The 24212-nt window shown below is 41.4% G+C and overlaps 1 protein-coding gene and 1 long non-coding RNA gene across 8 annotated transcripts in view; both read left to right on the top strand.

The window, feature by feature from the left end:
* The first annotated feature begins 10124 nt into the window (after positions 1-10124).
* Positions 10125-24212, top strand: part of Appl1 (adaptor protein, phosphotyrosine interaction, PH domain and leucine zipper containing 1) — a 51626-nt gene continuing 37538 nt past the window's right edge. For 3 of the 7 annotated variants that reach the window (XR_001781159.2, XR_003950904.1, XR_001781160.2), the window contains exons 1-7: positions 10125-10335; positions 15779-15877; positions 17030-17089; positions 17859-17930; positions 19698-19785; positions 21270-21311; positions 22225-22283. Coding sequence is in view for 3 of the 7 variants with exons in the window: in NM_145221.2 (NP_660256.1) it covers positions 10282-10335; positions 15779-15877; positions 17030-17089; positions 17859-17930; positions 19698-19785; positions 21270-21311; positions 22225-22283 (474 nt within the window). In the remaining 4 variants the exon portion in view is untranslated. Of the gene's footprint in view, positions 10336-15778; positions 15878-17029; positions 17090-17858; positions 17931-18570; positions 18627-19697; positions 19786-21269; positions 21312-22224; positions 22284-24212 lie in introns of all 7 variants that reach the window. The other 4 variants (XM_017316214.2, NM_145221.2, XM_006519608.2 and 1 more) reach the window with 4 other exon arrangements.
* Gm41114 lies at positions 11928-14502 on the top strand. The gene is made up of 2 exons (XR_874477.1): positions 11928-12375; positions 13198-14502. It is a non-coding gene; the product is annotated as a predicted gene, 41114 (long non-coding RNA).

Genomic DNA, 24212 nt, shown 5'->3' with positions numbered 1-24212 from the left:
TTTTTTAAAAAAACTTTTCATTGATTCTTTGTGAATTTCTCATCATGTACCCCAATCCCACTCATCTCCTCCTCCCCTTGTACCAGCCCTCCCTGCATCCCACTCATCTCCTCCTCCCCTCGTACCAGCCCTCCCTGCATCCCACTCATCTCCTCCCCTCGTACCAGCCCTCCCTGCATCCCACTCATCTCCTCCTCCCCTCGTACCAGCCCTCCCTGCATCCCACTCATCTCCTCCTCCCCTCATACCAGCCCTCCCTGCCACTCTTGCAACCTCCCCGCCAACAGAGGGGAAAAATCTCTTCACGGAAGCTGCAGTGTGTCACAGTATGTCCCACAATGTACCCTTTTGTCCAGTTTGCTTGTAAGTGTTCATTGCAGTGAGTCATTCCTCTGTTTCGGAGGCCTCTGGCTTCTGCTACACTACCAATACAGGTAGTCTCCTGTGTCATGGAGAGCCTGTAGTTTTGAGTCTGGCTTGGCCCCTTCATGCACTCCAGCAGTTCACCAGTGAGGTAGATGCTGGGGTGGGTCAATCCAAAGTCCTAGATCTGGGCCTGAGAGGTATCTGAGCTGGCAGCTTGACAGCTCTCCTGCACCCACACCTCCTAGGCAAGCTCTTCTGCCCTGCTGTGGCCAGCCTATCCAATGCTGAAGCCAGCAAGGGGCAAGTGCCTGGATCGCCTGCTTTCATGCTCTTGGGATTGGCTTACCGAAACCCAGGCAACCAGGGCCAGCTCTACCCTGTTGCCCAGGGGAGGTGCAGGGTCTGATCTCCTAAGTGTTGCAGCTGATGAGTTCTCCCATTCTCTGCCATGCATCTTTTTAAACTCAGAGGTAATTCCAAACCTTTCCCATAGACAAATAAAACACCAGCTAGTCATTACCGTGGCAGTTTTGCTTGTTGGTGCACCCTTCCTCTAGAATATCAAAATACAAATGCTGTGGTTTGAATGCTCTAACCAAAACTCCTGTTGAAATTTAATCCCCACTGTGAGGTATTAAGAAAGGGAAGGGCTGGGGAGTCAGCTCAGCAGGTAAAGTTCTTGCTCTGCAAGCAAGAGGACCTGACTTTGGATACCCAGCACCCGCACAAAAGATAGGATTGGTATTTTACATTTGTAACCATACTGGTGGGGTGGGGGAAGAAACAGGCCAGCTAGACTAGCCAAAACAGCAAGCTTTGGATTCAGTGAGAGACTTCATCTCAAAAAGTAAGGTGGAGAACAGGAGACAGATACTGATTGGACCTTTGGCTTCTATATGGGCATCATGAGCAAGGGTAGCCATTCCACTCCAATGCATACACATGCACATAACATATGCACATAGATTGGAAGCAGGGAAGAAGAGAAGGAGGAGGACAAGGGAAAGGGGAGGAGAGAAAGAAAATTATTTAACTACGGTATTTGATGATGAGATCCTGATATAGTAAACGAGGCCATAAAGGTGAGGCACAAAGTCAGTGGGACTCTGGCTTTATAAAATGGGGAACAGAGACATGAGCTAGAATGTCCTGCCTCACTATGAGTCCTGGGCTGCCATGGCACTCTATGCAGAGCCTCAAGTGGCAAGAAGGACCTCTGGGACGTGGCTGGGCAGTGTTGAGCGTCTTAGTCTTCTATGAACCAAACCGATCTTTCTTCTTTACAGATTAACCCATGGCACCGAGTTTTACCAGGAGAAAATGGTCTAAGGTGGACTTAAGAAAACCAAGGGTGGTGGTATACTTCTGTAATCTCATCTCTGTGCACATAGAGGTAAAAGGATCAGAAGTTAAGGTTAACCTGAGCTACAAAGGAAACTTGAGGTCAACCTGGGCTGTGTGAGCCCCTGTCAGGGGGGAAAAAAAGAAAGAAAAGAAAAATAAATAAATAAAAAGGAGAAAGAAGCCAGGCGTAGTGGCGCACGCCTTTAATCCCAGCACTTGGGAGGCAGCAGGCAGGTGAATTTCTGAGTTTGAGGCCAGGCTGGTCTACAAAGTGAGTTCCAGGACAGTCAGGGCTACACAGAGAAACCCTGTCTCGAAAAAACCAACCTCCCCAAAAGAAAGACCCCAAAACAACCAAAGAAAAGAAACAGGCTAAATACCCTATTTATTTTTAAATCTTAGTTTTGGCCACAGATGCTCCTAAATCAAAGCAATAAAACATTAGTGAATGTCGTGTTTTATAAAAAGAAAATGAAGTCAGGGATATGTTTGGTAGAGGCACAGTATTGGGGGGGGGTGCCTCTGTGGGCCCATGCTGAGGCATCCCTTCCCCCTGAGGGACCACACAAAGGTGTTTATTTAGGGTATGGGGAGGGGAGTTGAGTGAGTAGTAGAGACAGAGAAGGGGAGAGAGAGAGAGAGAGAGAGAGAGAGACAGAGACAGAGACAGAGACAGAGACAGAGAGAGAGAGAGAGATTAGTATTGACTGGCCATGACCATGAGGAGAGGGCTGGGGGGCAGAGTGGGAAGAGGGTAAGAGAGCAAGAGCAAGAGAGAGAGGAAGGGCAAGCAGCCCCTTTTATACTGAATCAGGCACACCTGGCTGTTGCCAGGTAACTGTGGGGTGGAGCCTGAACAAAAGTTAACAGCAAAAACAATAGTTGTTTTGTTTAAAATGGTTTTGGAATTCCATTATAGTACAGTCTTCAGATTCAGAGCTCGTGGTTTCTTTGGATATGATAAAGGAAAGGTGTAGAAAATGCAAGCTTTAGTAAAAACGAAGCATTTCAAAACTTAACAGTCGACATTGAAAAGGACAGGTATCTTTTTTTACTGATTGTTTATTGTGCTAGGTACTACTTAAAATTCATTGGTTATTTTAGCAATTCTACAATGTAGCTTTCCTTTATTAAGCCTCACTTCTCAGATGACAGAGCAAAAACCCAGAGAAGTAACTTGGCTAATGTTGGTATTCTGTCTGGACTCCACCCCCAACAGTTACCTGGCAACAGCCAGGGAGGCCTGGCCCACTATAAAAGGGACTGCTTGCCCCTTCCTCCCTCTTGCTTCTCTTGCCTCTCTTACTCTCATACTCTTGCCTCTTGCCCCTTGCTTCCCCTTTCCCCATTCCCTTCCCCTCCCCCCTCTACGTGTTCATGGCCAGCTTCTACTTCTCTACTTTCTCCTTCTCTCTGCCTTTCTCTGGCTCTATTACTCTCTTAACTCCCCTCCCCATGCCCTGAATAAACTGTATTCTATACTATACCATCATGTGGCTGTTTCCTCAGGGGGAACGGATGTTTTGGCATGGCCCACGGAGGCACTCCCTTCCTCCACCGCCCCCATCCCCATAGAACATATCTTAATATTCCTTTATCTTTTAGGATCACAGCATTGGTGCACTGTGACTCAGATCTAGAAACTCTGCAGGTTTGTATCCCATCTCAGCCACAACCATGCTTGCTAGTCCAGAGATCTGGCAAGTCCCCATTCCCACTGGTCAAAGTGACCATCTGCCTCGTCTCAGAGACAGTTTCTTTCTCGAGGCCGAGAATTTCAGGCCTGGATTCTGCTGCCCTCCTCCCCCTCATGCTTGACTCCCTCAACCCGAAGCTCTCTTTACCTGCCACCAAGAGCATTGTTAGGATACAAAACATGCTACTTTGGGTCCTTACTTTTCCCTGCCCACAGAGGACTCTGGGCCTCCGCTTCTGACTGCTGGTAGGAAGTCTCGCCCTGCAGCGGTGCAGACCTTCGTGCCCGAGGCTGGCCCATATAGCACTGTTCTGCCCTGACACACTGCCCCTGGGGGCCACAAGTCAGCTGGCTGCGCTGTGCAGCTACAGCGCAAGCGGCAAGCGCTTACCTATCCGTGCTCCCTCACCCTTGGCCTGTTCTCACGGCCTGCTTGCTCAGTTTGTGTCATAGGACAAACTCTGTCACCACGATTTTATGCCACTGCTGTCAGCTTTCTTATTTCAGTTCTAGCCTAACACTTCTTTGCTAATATAAAAATATACTTTTCTCTATCTTCACAACCTGTCCAAGTTACCTAAGGTTTTCATTCCTATCCTGTTTTAATATGATTTTTTACTGCTGCCATTAAATTCTATTCCGTTATAACCAATATATAGTGCTCAATCCTGTCAGAAGTTTGTTAATTTTTAAGTTTATGACAGACAGAATTCCCTTTATCAGTTTCTCCCACGAAGTCTCAGAAGATGTGGACACCGCTACAGGACGCTGCCGGGACTGTGATGTGATAATCACTGAAATACGCAGTGGACAAAACCAGATACTCTGAGTCAAATGACTTAGCTAAAATAAAGATAAGCCATTTCTCATGTCACATGTATCCATTCCACAGAGAAGACGCCCTGCTGCGTCTTCTGTGCTTGAAGCCACACAGATTCTGCCCAGGTTGCCATGGAGACCATGGAGACCACAGAAAACTGTTGGCTGGTAGACTCTGTCATTTTTTAAAAGTAATATAACTGCTAAATTATTGTTTATTCCCTAGACTTCTGACTACATTGACAGCTAAGACAGCAGCTAGAAAAAAGTTTCACAGATACAATCTGTTATCTCCTTACCTAAATTCAGTTTCCATTAATCAAATGCTTCATATTTCCTCTTCTTGCTATGCCACTGTTCTAACATTATTCGAGTTCCTAACTCTAATGAAACATTCCACTATATGATGCAACTTTTAATTTTTAATTTTTATTTTATTATGTGCTGGGGACAGGATTCCAAAAGAGATAGGTGGACTCCATCACACCTAACCAAGAGTTCATAATCTAAGCTCTTTCCCACCCTCCCTAAGAGAAATCCACATCAAAGTTCTTGGTCTGAGCAAAGAAACGAATTAATACTCTTCTTAAAAGGCAGGTGTTTCTTTCAAACTAGGCCACATGATTTGAGCTTCCAAATTACTAATTCATATATCCGTTTCTTGAATTTGGTTCATCTCAGCTGTATGTTAAAGACTGCCACCATGCCTTGCCGGGGAACCTTGCTATTAAGGTAGCAGTTCCCCATGTCTGGATGGCTTTCTGAACTTGGCACAAGATGGGGGACTTTGTTTCACAGCGGAGCTTCCCTGTCCCTGCCTGTTTTTGTCTGGAGAGTGTCCCTGAATAGAGGTGGCTGGCCTTGGCTGGCCTTGTCTGAAAAGTGACCTTGTACAGATCTCTCTTCAAAGCTACATTACTTACCACACACATTCCACTCTGGCTTCTGGCCTGCATCATTATTAGGTGCTGTAGTATAACCAATTAGCTCTTCCTGCTTGCTTGATGGCATGGCATGATGTGACCAATTAGTCCTTTCTATCGTACCCCTAAAAAAGCCCTTGCCTACCCTATCCCTGAAATAATAAAGTAGACTCATCTCTGGAGTCATTCTGTACATATTCACGATCATCCGGAAAAACCCTGGTCTCCATCTCTGCTTCATTTCTCCCCTTAGGTTGGTGGCCTCTGGGCAGAAAGGGCGAGTGGGTCGGGGAGCACAGTGCCTTATTTTATGTGGTGCTAGAAATGAAGCTCAGGACTTCATGCATGCTAAACAAGCATTCTACCCACTGAACTACAACTTCAGCCTTTTGTACAGCTAACCACCACTACGTGACACTCAAAAGTATTTTGTGAGTGTGTGTGTGTGCGCATGTCTGGTTTTTTTGTTTTGTTTTGTTTTGAGCACTGGAATTACAGGTGTGCGCCACTATCCCTAGCTTATATATTATTTCTAAAAGGCTCATTAATCCCTCCAAATTTCAGATGGGTGGAGTCTTTGAGAGGCTATTTGTATATAGACAGTTTCCTGGCTTTCAAGAAGACTCCAGAATTAGGCTCCTTTCACCATTCTGGCCACTGGGAATTACTGATCTGTTTGTATTACTGTTTTTTAAATGTTGTGCTGGGGACTGAACCCACGGCTTTGCTTTGCACATGCTAGAGACACACTCTGCCACGGAGTTATAACCCTAGTGCTAACTGGATAACTTCTAAAGTACAAGGTTATTTGGGGAAGAGCAGATCATTCTCCGTCTTGTCCTTGACAGAGGTTTTCTGACTTAGGTTCTCAGGTCCACTCTGCACTGCAGCAGGAGTTCCTATCAGGGTTAGGAGATTGTATACTAACAATCTTTCACATGGTTTTTATATGTGCTGTGCTTACATTTGGAAACCATCAGCCTAGAGGGACATATTTTGTTGTTGTTATTATTTGTTTTTTGAGACAGGGCTTTTCTGTCCTGGAATTTGCCTTGTAGGCCAGACTGTCCTTGAACACAGTCATCTACCTGCCTCTGTCTCCTGAGTGTTGGGATTAAAGGTGTGGGCTACCATACCTGGTTTAAATAACTGTTTTATTTTTATTTTTTATTTATTTATTTATTTTTGGTTTTTCGAGACAGGGTTTCTCTGTATAGCCCTGGCTGTCCTGGAACTCACTCTGTAGACCAGGCTGGCCTCGAACTCAGAAATCCACCTCCCTTTGCCTCCCAAGTGCTGGGATTAAAGGCATGCGCCACCACCGCCCAGATTAAATAGCTGTTTTTTATTATTTTATTTTATGTGAATGTGTGTGCCTGAGCGCACATATGTGTGCCTGAGTGCACATCTGTGTGTCATGTGTTTGCAGCATTCATGGAGGCAAGAAGAGGTTGTTAGATCCTCTGGAAAGAGAGTTACAGACTGTTGTGAGCCATCATGTGGGTGCTGGGAATTGAACCCAGGTCCTCTGGAAGAGCAGCCAGTGATCCTAACTCCTGAGACATCTCTTCAGCCCATAGAGGGATAGTATTTTAAAGTCCCAGAGTCTTTTGAGTTGTTAAATTCTTCCCTCTTATAAACTACAGACCAGCACTTCAAGGAATGTCATGTAAAAACCTAATTATAAGAAGACCAAATATAATTTCAGGCTAGTAATTAACAAGTCTATTAATGAGATTGTATGTCTTTTTGTTGTAAAATTGCATGTGTGAAACATCTCAATAAAGTATATGTGTAAAATATCTCTAAGAATTCTTTGATGGGTGCTGCTTAATCCTGATTTGCTTTCCATAAAAATAACCAACGGCCTCAAGTTTCCTAGTGTGCATGAAGTCCTGACCTTCCTCTCCAGCACCACCTAAAGTCAGGCATGCTGGCAGATCGCAATGTCTCAGTATTCAGGAGATGAAGGTAGGACATCAGGAGTTCAAGTTCATCCTTTGTTACATATTTAAAGCCAGCTTGGGCTATAAGAGACTGTCTTAAAAAAAAAAACAAACAAACTCCTTCCTCCCCCCAAAACTAAACAAAGCAAAACCCCACTAACTTTTTATCAAAAGAAAATATGAATTCTTCAGCTTTAGAGCTGTTTTAAAATAATAAGTGAAAATATACATTTGGATGACCAGGGTATTCAGTCAGCCAAAGTTATGGGCACTTTGCTTTTCTATTTTTATGATCTGACTAAACTACTTTTTTTTTTTTTTTTAAATTATTTTATGTATGAGTGCTGTACGTATACCTGTGTGCCAGAAGAGGGCATCAGATAGCAGTATAGATGGGTGTGAGCCACCATGTGGTTGCTGGGAATTGGACTCAGGACCTCTGGAAGAGCAGCCAGTGCTCTTAACTTCTGAGCTATTTCTCCAGCTCTACACTAATTCCTAATGTAACTCATCAACAGTCTGCTTTTATTTTATAACCAGCTAGGCTTGGCGAGGATTTCTTGCCCCTTTAAGATAAGAGCATCTTGAGAGCACTCTACAGAACAGTTCAGAAAGACAACAAAGAGAATTATTTAATTTGATGATAAATAGAGTCTCTCCTTCTCCCTCTCCCTCTCCCTCTCCCTCTCCCTCTCCCTCTCCCTCTCCCTCTCCCTCTCCCTCTTCCTCCCTTTTGGGTTGACCAAGCTGCTGGTTAATTCCTCTTGTTACACCACCACCAGTGTGTTTCTCATTCTTTGCTAATTATCATTCCTAATTATTGTTAATTATCCTTATCCTCTTTTTCTTTCCTTTTACAAATTACAGGTTAATCAAGAAGGTCACTATCTTGAAAGCTTTCTCTTCTTCCTTCTCTATCCCCCTCTCCCCATCTCTCTCTGGCACAGACTCTCACTGTGTAGTCCTGGTCTCTCTCTCTCACTGTGTAGTCCTGGTCTGTCTCACTGAGTAACCCTGGTCTGTCTCCCTGAGTAGTTCTGGTCTGTCTCTTTGTGCAGTCCTGGTCTGTCTCCCTGAGTAACCCTGGTCTGTCTCACTGTGTAGTCCTGGCTGGTCTTCTAGACTAGGTGGCTTTCAGCTTGCAAGGATCCTTGAACCTCTGCCTCCTGAATGCTGGGAATATGGACATGTGTCAACACACCTTACTTGAAAGTTTTGCCTCTTTACAGCCAGGTGCATTGTGCTCGTAGTAGCTGAGTAAGAAAGAAATATCAAGAATAAAATACCTGCCAGGGAGTGGTGGTGCATGCCTTTAATCCCAGCACTTGGGAGGCAGAGGCAGGCAGATTTCTGATTTCAAGGCCAGCCTGGTCTACAGAGTTTGTTCTAGGACAGCCAGGGCTATGCAGAGAAACCCTGTCTTGAAAAAAACCAAAAAAACCAAACAACAACAACAACAAAGAAGAAGAAGAAAGGAAGGAAGGAAGGAAGGAAGGAAGGAAGGAAGAAAGAAAGAAAGAAAGAAAGAAAATACCCATAATACAAGTGGGAACCTTTCATACAACAGAAGAATTGGCTCCAAACCATCTTTCTTCAAAACTAAAGATCTCTTCAGGAGGGTGACTATTTGATAGAGAATTTAAGGAATGGATTCGCATAAAATGGCTATACCACTGAAGGTAATTCCGTGGAACTATAATTCAAGTCTACCATAAAACGTCTGAAATGGGGCTGGTGAGATGGCTCAGTGGGTAAGAGCTCTTCCAAAGGTCTGGAGTTCAAATCCCAGCAACCACATGGTGGCTCAAAACCATCCGAATCAAGATCTGACTCCCTCTTCTGGAGTGTCTGAAGGCTGCTACAGTGTACTTACATATAATAAGTAAATAAATCTTAAAAAAAAAAAAAAAACTTCTGAAACAAAGTTTTTATCTTTCAAGAGACCATGGGGAAAATCTGGTAAACTCACAGCTTCCTCTTCATTACCATATTTGGATTTGCTCCAGTGTCTGGATTTGGGTCGAAGCAGCTGGAGAAGCAGGAAGCTAATACTCTTCTCCCAGCTTATCGTACTCTTTGAATGACAGTGGAATGGACTAGTGGACTAATGGGTAGATTTTTTTGGGAGATATTAATGATTTTGCCAATTTTTTTGCATATCGGTAAACTCACTGTACAACACTTCAGAGAAATAACGTGTGAAGCTGGAGAAAAGGGTGCATCAAGGCTGAATCCATAAAACACAACACAACAAAACAGTGTTAGCCTAGTCCTTACATGTCAAATCTCCAACTGTGTGAGCTTCACTCTACAGTCAAGGAGACCAGAGAAGTTCTTTGAGTCCTGCCAAACCTGACAATCGGTTTGCGAGAGAAGCCCTTTAATGACGGAAGGAAGTCCTCCGATAAATGTATCTTTAAATTTTTTTATTAAAAAAAAGTTTTCCTTTGTGATATACAAGAAATATAGTGGTCGTATTTTCAGCAATGACAAACTTGAAGACGAGGTAAGAACTAATGATTTGTCAACAAAATCAAGGGTTTTAAACTGATGCCGATAGGCAGGTGTCCAGGAGAAAAAAAAAAGTTTAGGGTCTACTACTCCAAATTAACTGTAAACCCCGTTAATGACACAATTTCGGATTCCACAGATTTGTGAGTTAACGCTCTTTGCAGGAGATAAGATTGAAAACTTGGAGCAGGGTTGGGAAGGTTATGACGCTAGGTGTAGGGATTTTTTTTCTTTGGTTGCTGACGAAATATGGTGCAGAAGTAAAACTGCCTCAGGTCCCCTCCGGCGGTCTTCACTCCGGGCTCAGGTTAGCTGTGCGCTAGCGTGACTCAGACAGCCCCCTACGTATTCAACTACGCGCGCCCGACGACGGAGGTCGACATCCCCACACTGCTCGGCCCGCACGGCCACTGCTCTGGTAGAGAACCCGCGGTCGGGGAGGAATTCCCGGTCAGCCCCGTAGCGGTGACAGACGTCGCGGCGAGCCAATGGGTGAGCTGGAGGCGGGGCTAGTGGGCCTAGGGGGGGCGGGATTTCCCGCGCGGCGGCCGCTGAGCTCTGGGCTGGGGCGGCGGCGCCTGCGAGAGGGCGGGCCGGGTCAGCTGCAGCAGGCGGGGCCACGCGCGGAGCTGTGGGCGGCTGCCGAGTGTCCTGCCGCCGCCCAGCCTTCGCCACGATGCCGGGGATCGACAAGCTGCCCATTGAAGAGACCCTGGAGGACAGTCCGCAGGTGAGGCGCGAGCGGCGGCTGAGGAGAGCGCGCGGCCTAGCGCGGGCCTGGAGCCTCAGGTGCCCGTGGCCCAGGTGGGCGCCGCCGCCCGGGGTCGCTGTCTGCCGGGGCCGCGCCCTACACTCCCGGGCCGGGCTGGAGGCCCGCGCGTACTCGCGCGGCTGGGCCACGGGCGGCCCGGAGACCGAGCGGCCGTCACTGTCTCCCGTGGGGCCTGGCGTTTGAGTCCGCGCCGAGTCGCCTTTGCATTTCACGGGAGGTGCTGTTTTTATCGCGATGATAGGATGTGAGATAAGTCCTGTTCGTGGCGTTTTCGGAGGAGGCCCGGCATTCGGGGGGACGGCAGTGGCTAGTTTTCTTAGGAAGGGTCTGCGAGGCGGAGTGTGCAACGCCGGTGGAAGCAGGAGTGCGTGCCTTGCTCCCCGTGCTGTGTCGGTGCCCGAGTCTCAGGCTGGTGGCTGTCACTTGAGCTGTGCACTGCGGGTGACGGAAGGCGCCTACGCTGCTTCGAGGAGGCTGAGCTTTGGGTAGCAGATTGGCCCGAATAAACTCATCAAAATGAAAGCCCTGTTTTTGTGCGTTAGGGATGATGCTGGTGTGGTTGCTCTGGCTGAAGACAGTTTGGGAAAAATAAAACGATTCGTTGGATTTCTTTTTCAGTACTTAATGACATCAATTGTGTTTTAAAAGGTGTTGGAGCCTCTAACTTGTGTAAACTTCATCTTTACGCCAGCCTTTATGTATAGTAAGGGATATAAAACAGTGTTGCAGGTAGATTTTTAAAAATATTGCTTGCTGAGAAGTACATACTTCATAGGCATTTGTAGTTTAATAAGTGGCCCTCCAACCAAAAAGAGGAAAAGAGAAGAGCTAGCGCTTGTTTTCCTGGATGGCACTTTTGTCATGGATTTTGTGCCAATTTTTATTTCAAAGTTAGAATTGTGCTCTGATTGTAGAATTGATTTATTCTTTTCTCTGAAGGCAATCTTTATAGGCCAGTTGCTAGGAGGTAATGTACTCTTATCAGATAATGTGAGAAAGAGAAAGCCACATATTTGTTTATCTCGTAGTTTAAATTGTGCGTAATGATTTTTTCAGTGTAAAGCCTTAAGATATATTTATTTCAGATGATTTGCTACAATTTTGTGGTTGTGTTAGTCAGAAGAATTTTATCATTTTTCTTTTTTTTAAGTTAAGACTCAGTATACTGTCTGAACTTCTTTTACCCAGCTGACTTTTTATAGCCCAATAAAGACTATAAAGAGAATGGGTCACACAGTGCCCTATCTATGATTTTCCATGTAGAGATAGTCCTGCATTTTCAGTATAAGTAGTTTACAACTTGAGTCAGACTCATTCTGTAGCTCAGACTAGCCTCAAACATGAGCTTCCTCCTGCCTCTGTCTGCTGAGTACTTACTGCAAAGCTTGAACCATAAGTATTTTCGGTTGTTATTGTTGTTGTCTTTTAATTTAAAATTTGTTTTTAGGTGTAAGGGTGTTCCATTTGTGTTTAACAGAGATTAGAAGAGGGTGTTGAATCCCCTGGAACTGGAGTTACTGATGGTTGTGAGCCATGATGTGTTGGAAATTGAACCTGGATTCTCTAGAAGAGCAGTCAATGTCTTAATTACTGATTTATCTCTCCAGCCCATTTTTAAATTTAAACTGATTTCTTTGGTACTGGGGGCTGGATCCAGGACCTTGCAGTTGCTAGGCAAAGCTGTACTACTAAGATAAATCCTCAATTTTGTTTTTATTTATTTATTTTTTGTGTGTATATGTGTTGCGCATGTATGTATGTGTTTGCATCTCTGTGTATATGTGCTCATGTGCATGGAGACTCAAAATTGAATAATCTTCCTTGATTGCTTTTCATCTATTTACTGTCACACGGTCTTACTCAGAGCCCTGGGTTTGAAGAAGCTTGCTCCAGGTATCCTGTCTTTCTTAAAAGTACTGAGAGTACTTGTGACCTCCACACTTGCCAGTCTTTACGAGGGTTCTAGGGAACCTGGACTCTGGTCCTCAAGCTTGTAGGGTAAGGGCTTTAATCTACTGAGCCACCTTCCCAGCCCTATTAGTATGTGATTATGTATGTGCAAGCACTCTACATGTAGAGGCTAGAGGGTGACCTCAGGTGTAGTTCCTCCTCAGCCTCAGCCTAGCTTAGTTTTTTGGTTGTTTTGTGTTTTTTTGTTTTTTGTTTGAGATAGTATCTCCCTTTGAGACCTGGGTCTCTCATGGGATCTTGTCGGCTAGGCTGGCTGGGCTGTAAGCCCCAAGGATCTGTTTGCCTTCCCGGCATTGTGATTGCATGCACCTGCTACTATACCCAGCTTTTTACATGGATGCTTAGTGCTTAAGTGTCTTCAGTGTTCTTAATTTAAAATTCCTAGACTGCATATTTCCTTAAGTGATTTAACAGACTTATCTTTTAAAAATGGTTTTACTAGCACATATTAATAACAATGAATTTTATTATGATATTTTCATACTTAGTATATTTGCCTCTCTTCCTTTTTCTCTCTTCCTCTTTCCAGCTAGTCCTCTTCCTTTCATGTCTTTAAAAAAGATCTTTGTTTTGTTTTGAGAGGAAAATCTTGTGTTGCTCACGATAGTTTGAGAGATCCCCCTGCCTCAGCCTCCAGAATAGTTGCAACTTCTCCTTATCCAGCATCTCCAGCTCCCATTGTTGTACTCGTAGAGTGTTCCCCAATAAATAGGGCTGCAATTAAGGCTTCTGTGTATATATTTTTATCTCAGTTTATCAAGAAAATAATTGAATAAGAATAACCAAGAATATGAAAAACTCTGAAGCTCCTAATGTGCTGTTTTTGTTTTTTGTTTTGTTTTCAATTAGATCTTTCAGTCCTAACTAATCAAAGGTAATCCATTGGACTGAGGCTGTAGGTCAGTGGTAGAACCCTGGCCTAACAGTTAAGTAGACGGGATTGCTAGGACTGTAGCTTCTCCAGTCCCAACACAGTGGCTTACTACTTGGAGAGGAAAGAAGTTAGAGCTTGGAAGACATGGAAGGTCCTGAATTGTACTTACCTTTTTAAGATTCCTTTGTTATTGTTGGGGCTTGAATTCAGCTATATCACTGGCTTGTTTGTTGGAGACAGGGTTTCTCTGTGTGTCCCTGGCTATCCTGGAACTCTTTCTGTAGACCAGTGTGGCTTAGAACTTGGAGATCTCCCTACCTCGAATGAATGCTGGGATTAAAGGCATGCACTACCACTGCCTGGCTCTCTGGTTCTTTTGTTGTTGTTGTTCATTAATTTATTTATTCACTTAACGTCCTGGTTGCAGTCCCCCCTTCTCCTTCTAGTCTCTCCTTCACAGACCCCCTCCTCCCAATACCCCCTCCTCTTCTTCTCAGAGAAGGGGAAGTTCCCATGGGTACTAACCTGCCCTGGCACATCAAGTCTCAGCAGGACTAAGCACATCCTCTCTTTCTGAGGCCTGACAAAGCAGTCCAGCTAGGGGAAGGGGCTCCAAAGGCAGGCAACAGAGTAAGAGACAGCCCTCCTTTCAGTTGTTAGGGGACCCACATGAAGACCAAGCTGCACATCTGCTACAGGTGTAGGGGACCTAGGTCTAGTCCCTGAATGCTCTTTGGTTGGTGCTTCAGTCTCTGTGAGCCCCTATAGGGCCAGGTTAGTTGACTCTGTAGATCTTCTGTGTTATTTTGTGGAGTCCTTGACCTCTTTGGCTCCCTTGATCCTAATCCCCACTCTTCTACAACACTCCCTGAACTCTGCCCAGTGTTGGTCAAGAGACAGTTATGCTAAGCTCCTGTCTGCAAACATAGCAGAGTATCATTAATAGTGTCGGGTTGTATCACCCTCAAGGGATGGGTATCAAATTAGGTCAGTCGTTGGTTGGCTATTCCCTCATTCTGGGCTCCATATATATTCCTGGATATTTTTTTTTGTATATTTTGGGTCAGAGATTTTGTGGGTGAGTTGTTATCCCCTGCCTCTACTGCAAGTCTCACCTGGCTACAGTCTCCATATCCCCAGCTGCTAGGAGTCTCAGGAGTCACCTTTTTTTTTTTAAGTTTCTCCCCTCCCCCCACAATGTTTGCACAGTCCAAACCTAACTAATCTAACATAAGGGTATTTAAAGTTATATACTCCAAATACATCAGTTTGGCAAAATATCTGAAGGAGAAAAAAAATTAAGCTTCTACTAGGACATGCCTTGTCTGGGGTTTGTTTTTGTTTTTTGTTTTGTTTTGTTTTGTTTGTTTTTTTTTTGAGACAGGGTTTCTCTGTATAGCCCTGGCTGTCCTGGAACTCACTCTGTAGACCAGGCTGGCCTTGAACTCTGCCTCCCAAGTGCTGGAATCAAAGGTGTGTGCCACCACCGCCCAGGGACCCTATCTTAAATCTTAAAATGAACAAACTATATGTGTGTATTGGGGTTGGGGGTTGGGGTTGGGGGAGATAGTGTCATCTTTTGGATTTTGAGCTTTAATTGTTCTCTGCTTTTTTTTTTTTTTTTAAATATGGCCTTCATGCATTGCTCCTATTTTTAGGTTTAATTGGAGGAATTGCAGCATACATTTGTTGCAGTAAATCTCCAACCTAAATAAGCCCAGGCAAAGAAAACACAACTCAATTAATATGAATATAAACTGCGTGCCTAGACTGGGCAGATCTACCACTACACAACTCTATTCCCTAGCTATGAGAACCCATATAACTTGTGGTTTCTCCAGGCCATGTGCTTCTGCTCCATCTTCCTTCCTCCTCCACCTTCTGTTCTATCTTCCTTCCTCCTCCTCCTCCTCCTCCTCCTCTTTCTCTTCTTCCTCCTCCTCTTTCTCCTCTTCTTCCTCCTCTTTTTCTTCTTCCTTCTCCTCCTCCTCCTCCTCTGTCCTCTCTTTCCCCTCTCCTCCTTCTCCCCCAAACTTTTCAGCTTCATCTTCCCTTCCACTGCCCAATCACCAGCTCTAACCTTTACTTTACAAGTTAAGGTGGGGAGAAGGTTCGCAAGTCACCTGTGTGATTCACTCCTTGCCTGCAGCCCCCTCCCGCCCCCTCCAAAGCAGAATTAGCATCAAAATACAAACAGTACCATGACTATCCACAACACACCTTTGCTATTCGTGCTTATACTACTACTTTGTTGGTTTTTTTCCTCTAGGCAGTGTTTCTGTGTAGCCCTGGCTGTTCTAGAACTCATTTGTAGACCAGGCTGGCCCCAAACTCACAGAGATCCTCCTGCCTCTGCCACCCAAGAGCTGGGATGAAGGGTGTGTGCTACTCTCTTTCTTTAATGAAATGAAACAGAATAAACTCTTTGAGTTCTTGACATTGCTATAAAAAGAGTTTAAATAGATGAAAAGTCAGAATTACTAGAGTTCAAGTATTTTACTGCTTTCACCAGATGATTTATATACTGATTTATGTTTTTTTGTTTTTTTTTAACAGACAAGGTCTTTACTTGGTGTATTTGAAGAAGATGCTACTGCTATTTCAAATTATATGAACCAATTGTATCAAGCTATGCATCGGATTTATGATGCACAGGTAAAGAACTAAAGGCTAACAATATTTAAAAGAGAATCTCTCAGCACTTGAAGACAGAGGTAGTGTCTTCTTGATTTATTGCTACACACCTTACTTCCTCTTAGGCTCAGAGTAGTATCTGTTGAAAGGATGAATGAACACTAAGTATATTATGGAGCTTTTCTGTTAGATTTGTACTAAAAAATGACAAGATTAAAGCATCTGTCTCATCTCTGCAAACATAGTAAGAGCTTTATTATTATTATTTTTAATGTATATGAGTACACTGTAGCTGTTTTTAAACACACCAGAAGAAGTCAGATCCCATTACAGATGGTTGTGAGAACTGAACTCAGGACCTCTGGAAGAAGAGTCATTGCTCTTAACCGCTGAGCCATCTCTCCAGCCCAAGAGATTACTTATTGGAACTCACTGATAGTGAGTTGACTGAAGACCCCATACTATTGTATTTTCCTTAATCGTGCTTTTAACTTTAAGGAACCCCTGTTTTTGTTGTTGTTTGATTGAGTAAAGGATTTGAAAGTAGCAAACCTCTAGTGAGTAGAAGGCTATGATTAATTTTTCTTGCAGAATAGACACAAAATTTGAGCCTGTGTTTGTATAATTGATCAGCTTTAGCAGCAGTCTGTGTTCTATTGATGTGCTTTATTTGGAATTAGTTAAGTGTATCAATTTTGTTTTTCTTCTAATCCTACCTATTGCTATGATAGTTGTGATAGGTTTTTATAAGACTTTATTCTAGCCAAGATATTCAGTTAATAAGTGAAGCATTATTTTATTATATTATGACTGCTAAAAACCTAAATTAATCAAAATACCTTTCATCTGACTTTGTTGCTTATGTTCTCTGTTAAACACATTGTGATGTTATTGAATGCCCATGTTCTCTAGATTGAAGAATATTCATTCATTCATATAGACTCTGCAAATTTTGTTGACAAAAAAGTACAATTTACTTCTAGCTTTAAATATATTTAATATTTAGTTTTCATTAGCAGAGACTCTCAAAAGAAAACAAAAATCAGGTAAAAAGCACATATCTGAAGCTGGGTATGGTGGTATAATAAACGAAGGTGGCCTAGATATTGTCAAATAAAGTATTTTCTCAATCTATAATATTGTGCTAATTTGAATCCTGATCTTTTTCCTTAGAATGAATTGAGTGCAGCAACACACCTGACTTCGAAACTTTTGAAAGAATATGAAAAACAGGTACAGATACCAGGGTTTTAAAGCACGATTGATTTAACATATGTAACCACGCAGTGTATGTGTAGATAAACTTTCATCCAGATTCTTTTATCTTAGTGTTTTAGAGCATGGATCTCAGCATGGAGCTTAGGTTGTTCTCATGCTCAGGAGAGTGCTGGTGCTCCAGGCACTCACCACCACGCAAGGCCTCCTAGCACTTCCTAAGGTTACAAAGTATGCCACTGAAATCTCACTAAGTCCTTGTTGTTAGTGACTTAATGTTAGAACAAAGGTTGCCGTCTGCTTTTCCAGATTTCTCCTTTAAAAAAAAAATATGTTTTGAGACAAGGTTTCTCTGTGTAGCCCTGGGTGTTCTGGAACTCACTCTGTAGACCAACCAGGCTGGGCTCAAATTCAGAAATCCTGCCTGCCTCTGACTCCTGAGTGCCGGGATTAAAGGCGGGCACCACTACCACCTGGCAGATTTCTCCTTTTTTACTAACAAAGACTCTTAGCTTTGTTCAACTAACACTGTTAGTTGTTGTTGGAACCTGAGCTTATAAAGCCAAATATTTGAACTTCTTTTATTAAGAACATTCCAGTATATCATGTTAGTTGATTATAGATATTTCAAACAGTGTTTATTAATCAAGAAGATTATTTTATTAAAAGGATATTTTTGAGAATGTTAAACAATAAGTTTCTAAAGTTATTTGGAAGCATAAATTGTGTTACTCAGAAAAAAATACAGCATTGAACATTTATCTCATCTGTATTTCTCACTTGTTAGCGTTTTCCTTTGGGGGGTGATGATGAAGTTATGAGCTCTACTTTGCAGCAGTTTTCCAAGGTCATAGATGAGGTAAGTTTGGATCTTGCTTGAATAGGTGGCTTTATAACTAAGTTATGCAAGTTACTCAGCTTTCTACTGCAAACTATAAAACTGTTTATTACATTTTATTTACTGTGTGTGTGTCTATGTTTATGTGAATGTGTTATGCATGTATGTGAGAGTGTATGTATGTGTGTGCATGTGCATGTGTGAGTTTATTCTCATTATACATACCTTTGTCATACATGGGATCCAACCCAGGGCCTTACATGTACTAGATAAGTCCTCTACCACTGAGCTATAACCTAGCCTCACTTTTTCTAATATCTTAATAACTCATTATAGCAGAATATTATCATAGGCTATCAGTGTAAGTAATGATACTGGGTTAGGGTTGTAGCTTAGTGGTAGAGTACTTGACTAGCCTGTGTGAATAAGGGATCTGACCCCTATCACTTCAAGTAAACAAAACAAAATGCTTATAGAAATGGAGTATTTGCTACTTTTTAAATGGATTAAACATTCACAGTGTTGTACAACCATCATAGTTATTTAGGTCAAGAACATTTTTATCATCTTAGAAGAAGTCTTTTTCCCTTTTATCTATCACTTTCCCTGGAATTTTTCCAAATTGTTGCCAATGATTGCATTTTGCTTTCTGTCTCTATAGATTTGCCTCTTTGGATATTTCATATAAATTAATCTATGTAATTTGTGGACTTTGAGGTGTGTCTTCTTTCATTTTGAATATAAGTTTATAGTGACAGTTTTGTTGTTGAATAAAGTTTCATTGTATTCATTTTGCTTATTCACTTGTGGGAGTTTTACCTTTTAGTTATCATTCATATACATATACATCAACATAAAAGTTTAATCTTTTAAACACTGGCTTTTAGTTCTTTCCTGGTATATATTCAGGAGTGGGATTGCTTGGTTTTATAATAATTTTATGTTTAACTTTTTGTGGAATCACCAGATTTTTTTGTGTGTGGTCTGTGAGCAGTATAGGAGAGTTTTGTCTTTTTCTTTATCTTTGCTAGCAAGTATTTCATTTTTAAAATGATAACTACTTAATGGGAGTGAAGTGTTATCTCATTATCATTTTGACTTGCAGCTTTTGGATACCTAATATGATACTGAGCTTTTTTTTTCATGTGATCATCAGCCATTTTGTAATCTTTGAGGAAGTATCTGTTCAGATTCTTTGCCCATTTTTAAGTTGAGCTATTTGTTTTTTATTATTAAATTGTACGAGTTTGTTACCTAGATGCAGGTTTCTTCTGAGATGTTGGCAATGCTTTCTCATTCTGTTTGTCATCTTTATAGTATCTTTTTATGCACAATTTTATTTTAATAGAGGTCATTTGACATATTATTTTGTTGTTTGTGCTTTTGGTGTTATGTCTGAGAAATTGTTGTCAAATAAAGGATCATTCTAAATTTTCTTTTAAAAGTTTTAGTCTGGGCATGGTGGTACACACCTTTAATCCCAGCACTCTGGAGGCAGAGGCCAGCCTGGTCTACATAGTGAGTCCTGGGACTATTAGGACTATGTAGAAAGACTGTATTACAAAACAAAACAAAACAAAAACAAAACAAAATTTTAACCATATAATATTTTGTATTATACTACAGTTTTGAGTTTCCATATATAAGATAGATCAGGCTATATAAATTTAGCCTTTTAAAAGATTAGATTCTGATTTCTATAACATTGGTAAATAGCTATGTATAGACATTTATCAGTTATGTCATCTTTTAGTTATTTGGTCTTTTTGGTCTTTCTTTTTTTACTAGCTTAGTTCTTGTCATGCAGTACTTTCAACTCAACTTGCTGATGCCATGATGTTCCCCATTTCCCAGTTTAAAGAAAGAGATCTGAAAGGTATTGAAGCCAACCTTATGTTTATTTTATCAGCTATCAGTGCTGGTGTAGTCCATTTTATTTCATATTTAAACCAGTTCTGACCACAACATACCACTTTGACTTTAAGCAGGTACTAAACACTTATGGAAGAGCTTGATAGATACTGAACTAGTTCCTAACAAATAATGATGTCCTTTCCTCTAAACGGATATGGGTTCACACTATGACAGTGTTTCATAATTACAGATTGAAATGCTATGGGAGCTCAAAGGAAGTGGTCAGAATGGCTTCACCAAAGACATGACATGAGGATTGAACAATGCAGAGAAATAAGTTAAGAGAAAGCAGTTGTTCTGTTAGGGAGGATAGAATGCATAAAGGTATAAGCTGTAGAAAAATATCACTTGTTTTGAGAATAATACAAAATCTAAGCTGGAGAGATGGCTCAGTGGTTAAGAACAGTGACTGCTCTTCCAGAGGTCCTGCGTTCAATACCCAGCAACCACATGGTGGCTCACAACCATCTGTAATGAAGATCCCTCTTCTGATGTGCCTGAGGACAGTGATGGTGTACTCACATACATAAAATACATTAATCTTAAAAAAAAAATCCAGTGCTGGATGTGCTGAAGCAAGGCAAGAGATGAATTTAAAAGTAGATAAGATGGAACTAAAGCATGGTAAAGAGGTTGGACGTGAGTATATGAGTAGAAGAAGCCGGTGGATTCTGAGGATAGAGAGACTCAGCCCTTTTGTTTTCAGAGGTTGGACTAGAATGGATTTGGTACCTAGAACACTAAGAAGTTGTGAGAATAAAGAAGAAAGGGAATAAAGAAGGCTGAAAGATGATAGTGGCATAGAGTAGAGGTTCATATCCAGATAGGCTGGGGAAGCTGGGTGGGCACATCTAACACCTGTAACACCCACAATACCTGTAGTCGTTAGTTGATGTGTTAGTTGTTAGATACTTTTGTCTCTTAAGGTCAGTAGGTGAGCAAATGACTGTTTTATAGATCTGGTTCTTTTTATAATTAATAAACTCAAAGTAGAAAAAAGTCAAGCAAATTAAAGACAAATGTCTTTTAGAGGTGGAGCTAATAACTGAGTCTTTAAGAATGGCTAGTTTCAAGGTAGAACAGGAATTCTCAATCTAAGGAGACTGAATGCATACTCTTTTCACAGAGTATTTGATATCATTACTCATATATAAAAATGGATTAATATGTTAGATTCTAGTATTGTCAGTATTTGCATATCTTAACATTTAAAGTGCATTTTAATATTTGTTTTGCCTCATAATTGTTATAAGTAGATTTTCTGGTAGTGTATTGCTAATTATTTTGAATGCAGACTAGCTGAAACAGTAACTTTTCACCTCAAATACAATAATATGAACTTTTGCTTGAGTTTTAGTTGTGATTTAAGTGATACAATTTGCCTTATAAATAGATTAAAATATTTCATAAATATGCTAAACTGAAATTATTTTTGAACTTTTTCAGAAATATTGACACTAAAGGAGGTATTTCAAATTGCTAGTAATGGTAAGCCCTGGTTATGTTCTACATGAATTTCTTTCACTGATCTACTTATCAGTATACATCATGGCTGGTTTTTGTGTAATAATTTTTAAAAATTAGTTTAATTAAATGGTTAAGATAACAGTATGTAAATCAATGGTAATGCTTTTCATATAGTTTTAAAAAATTGTTTTATTATATTAAATGTTAAATTAGTTTTATATTTTACTATCTTCATAATGCCTAGAGAAGTTAAAAATATTTTATTTATTTTCTAAATATTCCAGTGTTCTTTTTTCCTTTTTCTTTTCCTTTCATCTTTTCTTCTTCTGTGCCAGGTCTTGAAACCAGCGCCTTGTGCATGCTAGGCAAATACTCTACCACTGAGATATATCCTTAGCCTCAGCCTTTTTTTTTCTCCTTCTCTTATTTTTCTAAAAGAGTTTTCCAATTTTGAATTAAAATTTTTTTTCCTTTAATCCCAGAACATGGAAGGCAGAGGCAAGTACATCTCTCTAAGAGTTCAAAGCCAACCTGGTCTACAGGGCGAGTTCCAGGACAGAGAAACCCTGTCTTAAAAAACCAAAAAGAAATTACTTTCCACTTCTCTTTTTATTTTTCTCTCATACAATATATCCTTACTGTACCCTTCCCTCTCCCTGCCTCCCAGTTCTTCCACTACCACCCCTCTTTCCCAGATCTGTCACTCCTCCATTTCCCTCCAGAGATGAGCAGGCACTTTTAAAAGATTATAGTTTCTTTGTAAGTTAGTATTTTCTATCAATTTGTACATAGTTACAGAATTAAGGGAAACTAGGCTATGGGGAGAATTTGAACATAGTGATGATGTAGTAGAGAATTCTTACCTAGCTCTCGGGTAGATGTAGTCTTGTCAAGTACTGGTGTACTGTTAATAATACTCATTTCTGATTTCCAGATCATGATGCCGCAATTAATAGGTACAGTCGGTTGTCAAAAAAGAGAGAAAATGACAAGGTATGTTGTATACACTCTTAAAAACATTTTTAAAGTATTTTTAATATGGATAGATGTTTTGCCTGGATGTGTATCTGTGTACTGTGTATGTTAAGTATCAGGAGAGGCAAGAAGAGGGAGTCAGATCCCCTGGAACTGGAGTTAGAGATGACTGTGAGCCAACTTATTATGTAGGTGCTAGGAGTTGAACCTGAATCCTCTGAAAGAGCTGTGAGTGCTCTTAACTGCTGAGCCATTATTGCCCTACACATTGCCTCTACACATTCTTTCAATAGCAAAGTTAATGACCATTTCATTAGGTGATTTAGTTTTTCCTATTTAAAAATAGAGCCAACAAATCATTGTTGTGGTATTACTCTCATGTTTTTTTCATGTTCAAATAATTTCTGATAATTGCTTTTCTTTTTCCAGTAGTTGATAGTATAATTAAACATAACTTTTAAAAGTATCCTGATTCCCAGTATATAAGACTGTTTTTGCTTTGTATTTTGATAATACTGCTTATGTTCTGTTTTCATCCGACCACATGTATGTTCAGAAATATTATGTGCAATACAATTAATATGTAATAATATGTAGTAACAATGAATGAAAAAAGAGGACATGAACTGCAAAGAGAGCAGGAGCGGTATATTGGAAGGCTTAGGGGGAGGAGAAGGAGAAATGCTGCAATTATATTAATCTCAAATAGAAAAAAAACACAAAAGAGAAATAATTCAGATTTGTATTTAGTTATATGAATGTATGAATAGGTGCTGGAGAGGTGGCTCAGCAGTTAAGAGCACTGGCCTCTCTTCCAGAGGTCCTGAGTTCAAATCCCAGCAACCACATGGTGGCTAACAACCATCAGTAATGAGATCTGATGCCCTCTTTTGGTGTGTCTGAAGACAGCTACAGTGTACTTATATATAAAATAAATAAATAAATCTTAAAAAAAACAATAAAAATAAAAAAAACCACACTTAAAAAAAAGAAAGTATGAATATGGGTGTTTAAATAGGTGTCTTAGTCAGGGTTTCTATTCCTGCACAAACATCATGACCAAGAAGCACTTGGGGAGGAAAGGGTTTATTCAGCTTACTCTTGCTGTTCATCACCAAAGGAAGTCAGGACTGGAACTCAAACAGGTCAGGAAGCAGGAGCTGATGCAGAGGCCATGAAGGGATGTTCTTTACTGGCTTGCTTCCCCTGGTTTGCTCAGCCTGCTCTCTTATAGAACCAAGACTACCAGCCCAGAGATGGTCCCACCCACAAGGGGGCTTTCCCCTTGATCACTAATTGAGAAAATGCCTTACAGTTGGATCTCATGGAGGCATTTCCCCAACTGAAGCTCCTTTCTCTGTGATAACTCCAGCTGTGTCAAGTTGACACAAAACTAGCCAGTACAATAGGTGTTCATGATAGTTTGAGTAAGGAAAAGAGAACCTTAATTCTGTAACACTGTGTTGGAAACATTAAGAATCATGGTTAAGGTAAAACTAAGTCACATACATGCTGCAGACCCTCTCAGTCCCTTTGTCTGCGTAGGACGAGTCTCTCGGTGCAGATGGGCAAGGAGTCGGTGAATGACAGACAGATGCACACAGGAGATTGTGTAGAATCTGAATGTATTGTCACAAAGTGAACACCAGTCTTATATAATACAGAAAATAAAGGGGGTAGGATGTCACAGCAGTACATTGAAGTTGCCTGACACAAAACAAAGGAATGACTTCAAGAGGACTTACAGGAACCAGGTAAAGGTTTACAGTAAAGATCAAGCAGCTCTTCTTAGGGGCAGCTTAATGACAGCTAAGGATTTCACACCCTAGTCATAATTTGTGCTACTTCTTTGAGCCTTTTGAAAGCTAGCACCAGGGGGTTCTGCTCTAGCAGACCTTCTCATGAATAATGCAATACCACAACCCCTCTACTTCCTGGGCCCTGATA

Source organism: Mus musculus, chromosome 14, assembly GCF_000001635.26.
Source record: "Mus musculus strain C57BL/6J chromosome 14, GRCm38.p6 C57BL/6J".
Classification (NCBI taxonomy): Eukaryota; Metazoa; Chordata; class Mammalia; order Rodentia; family Muridae; genus Mus; species Mus musculus.
This window is presented reverse-complemented; position numbering and strand designations above follow the sequence as displayed.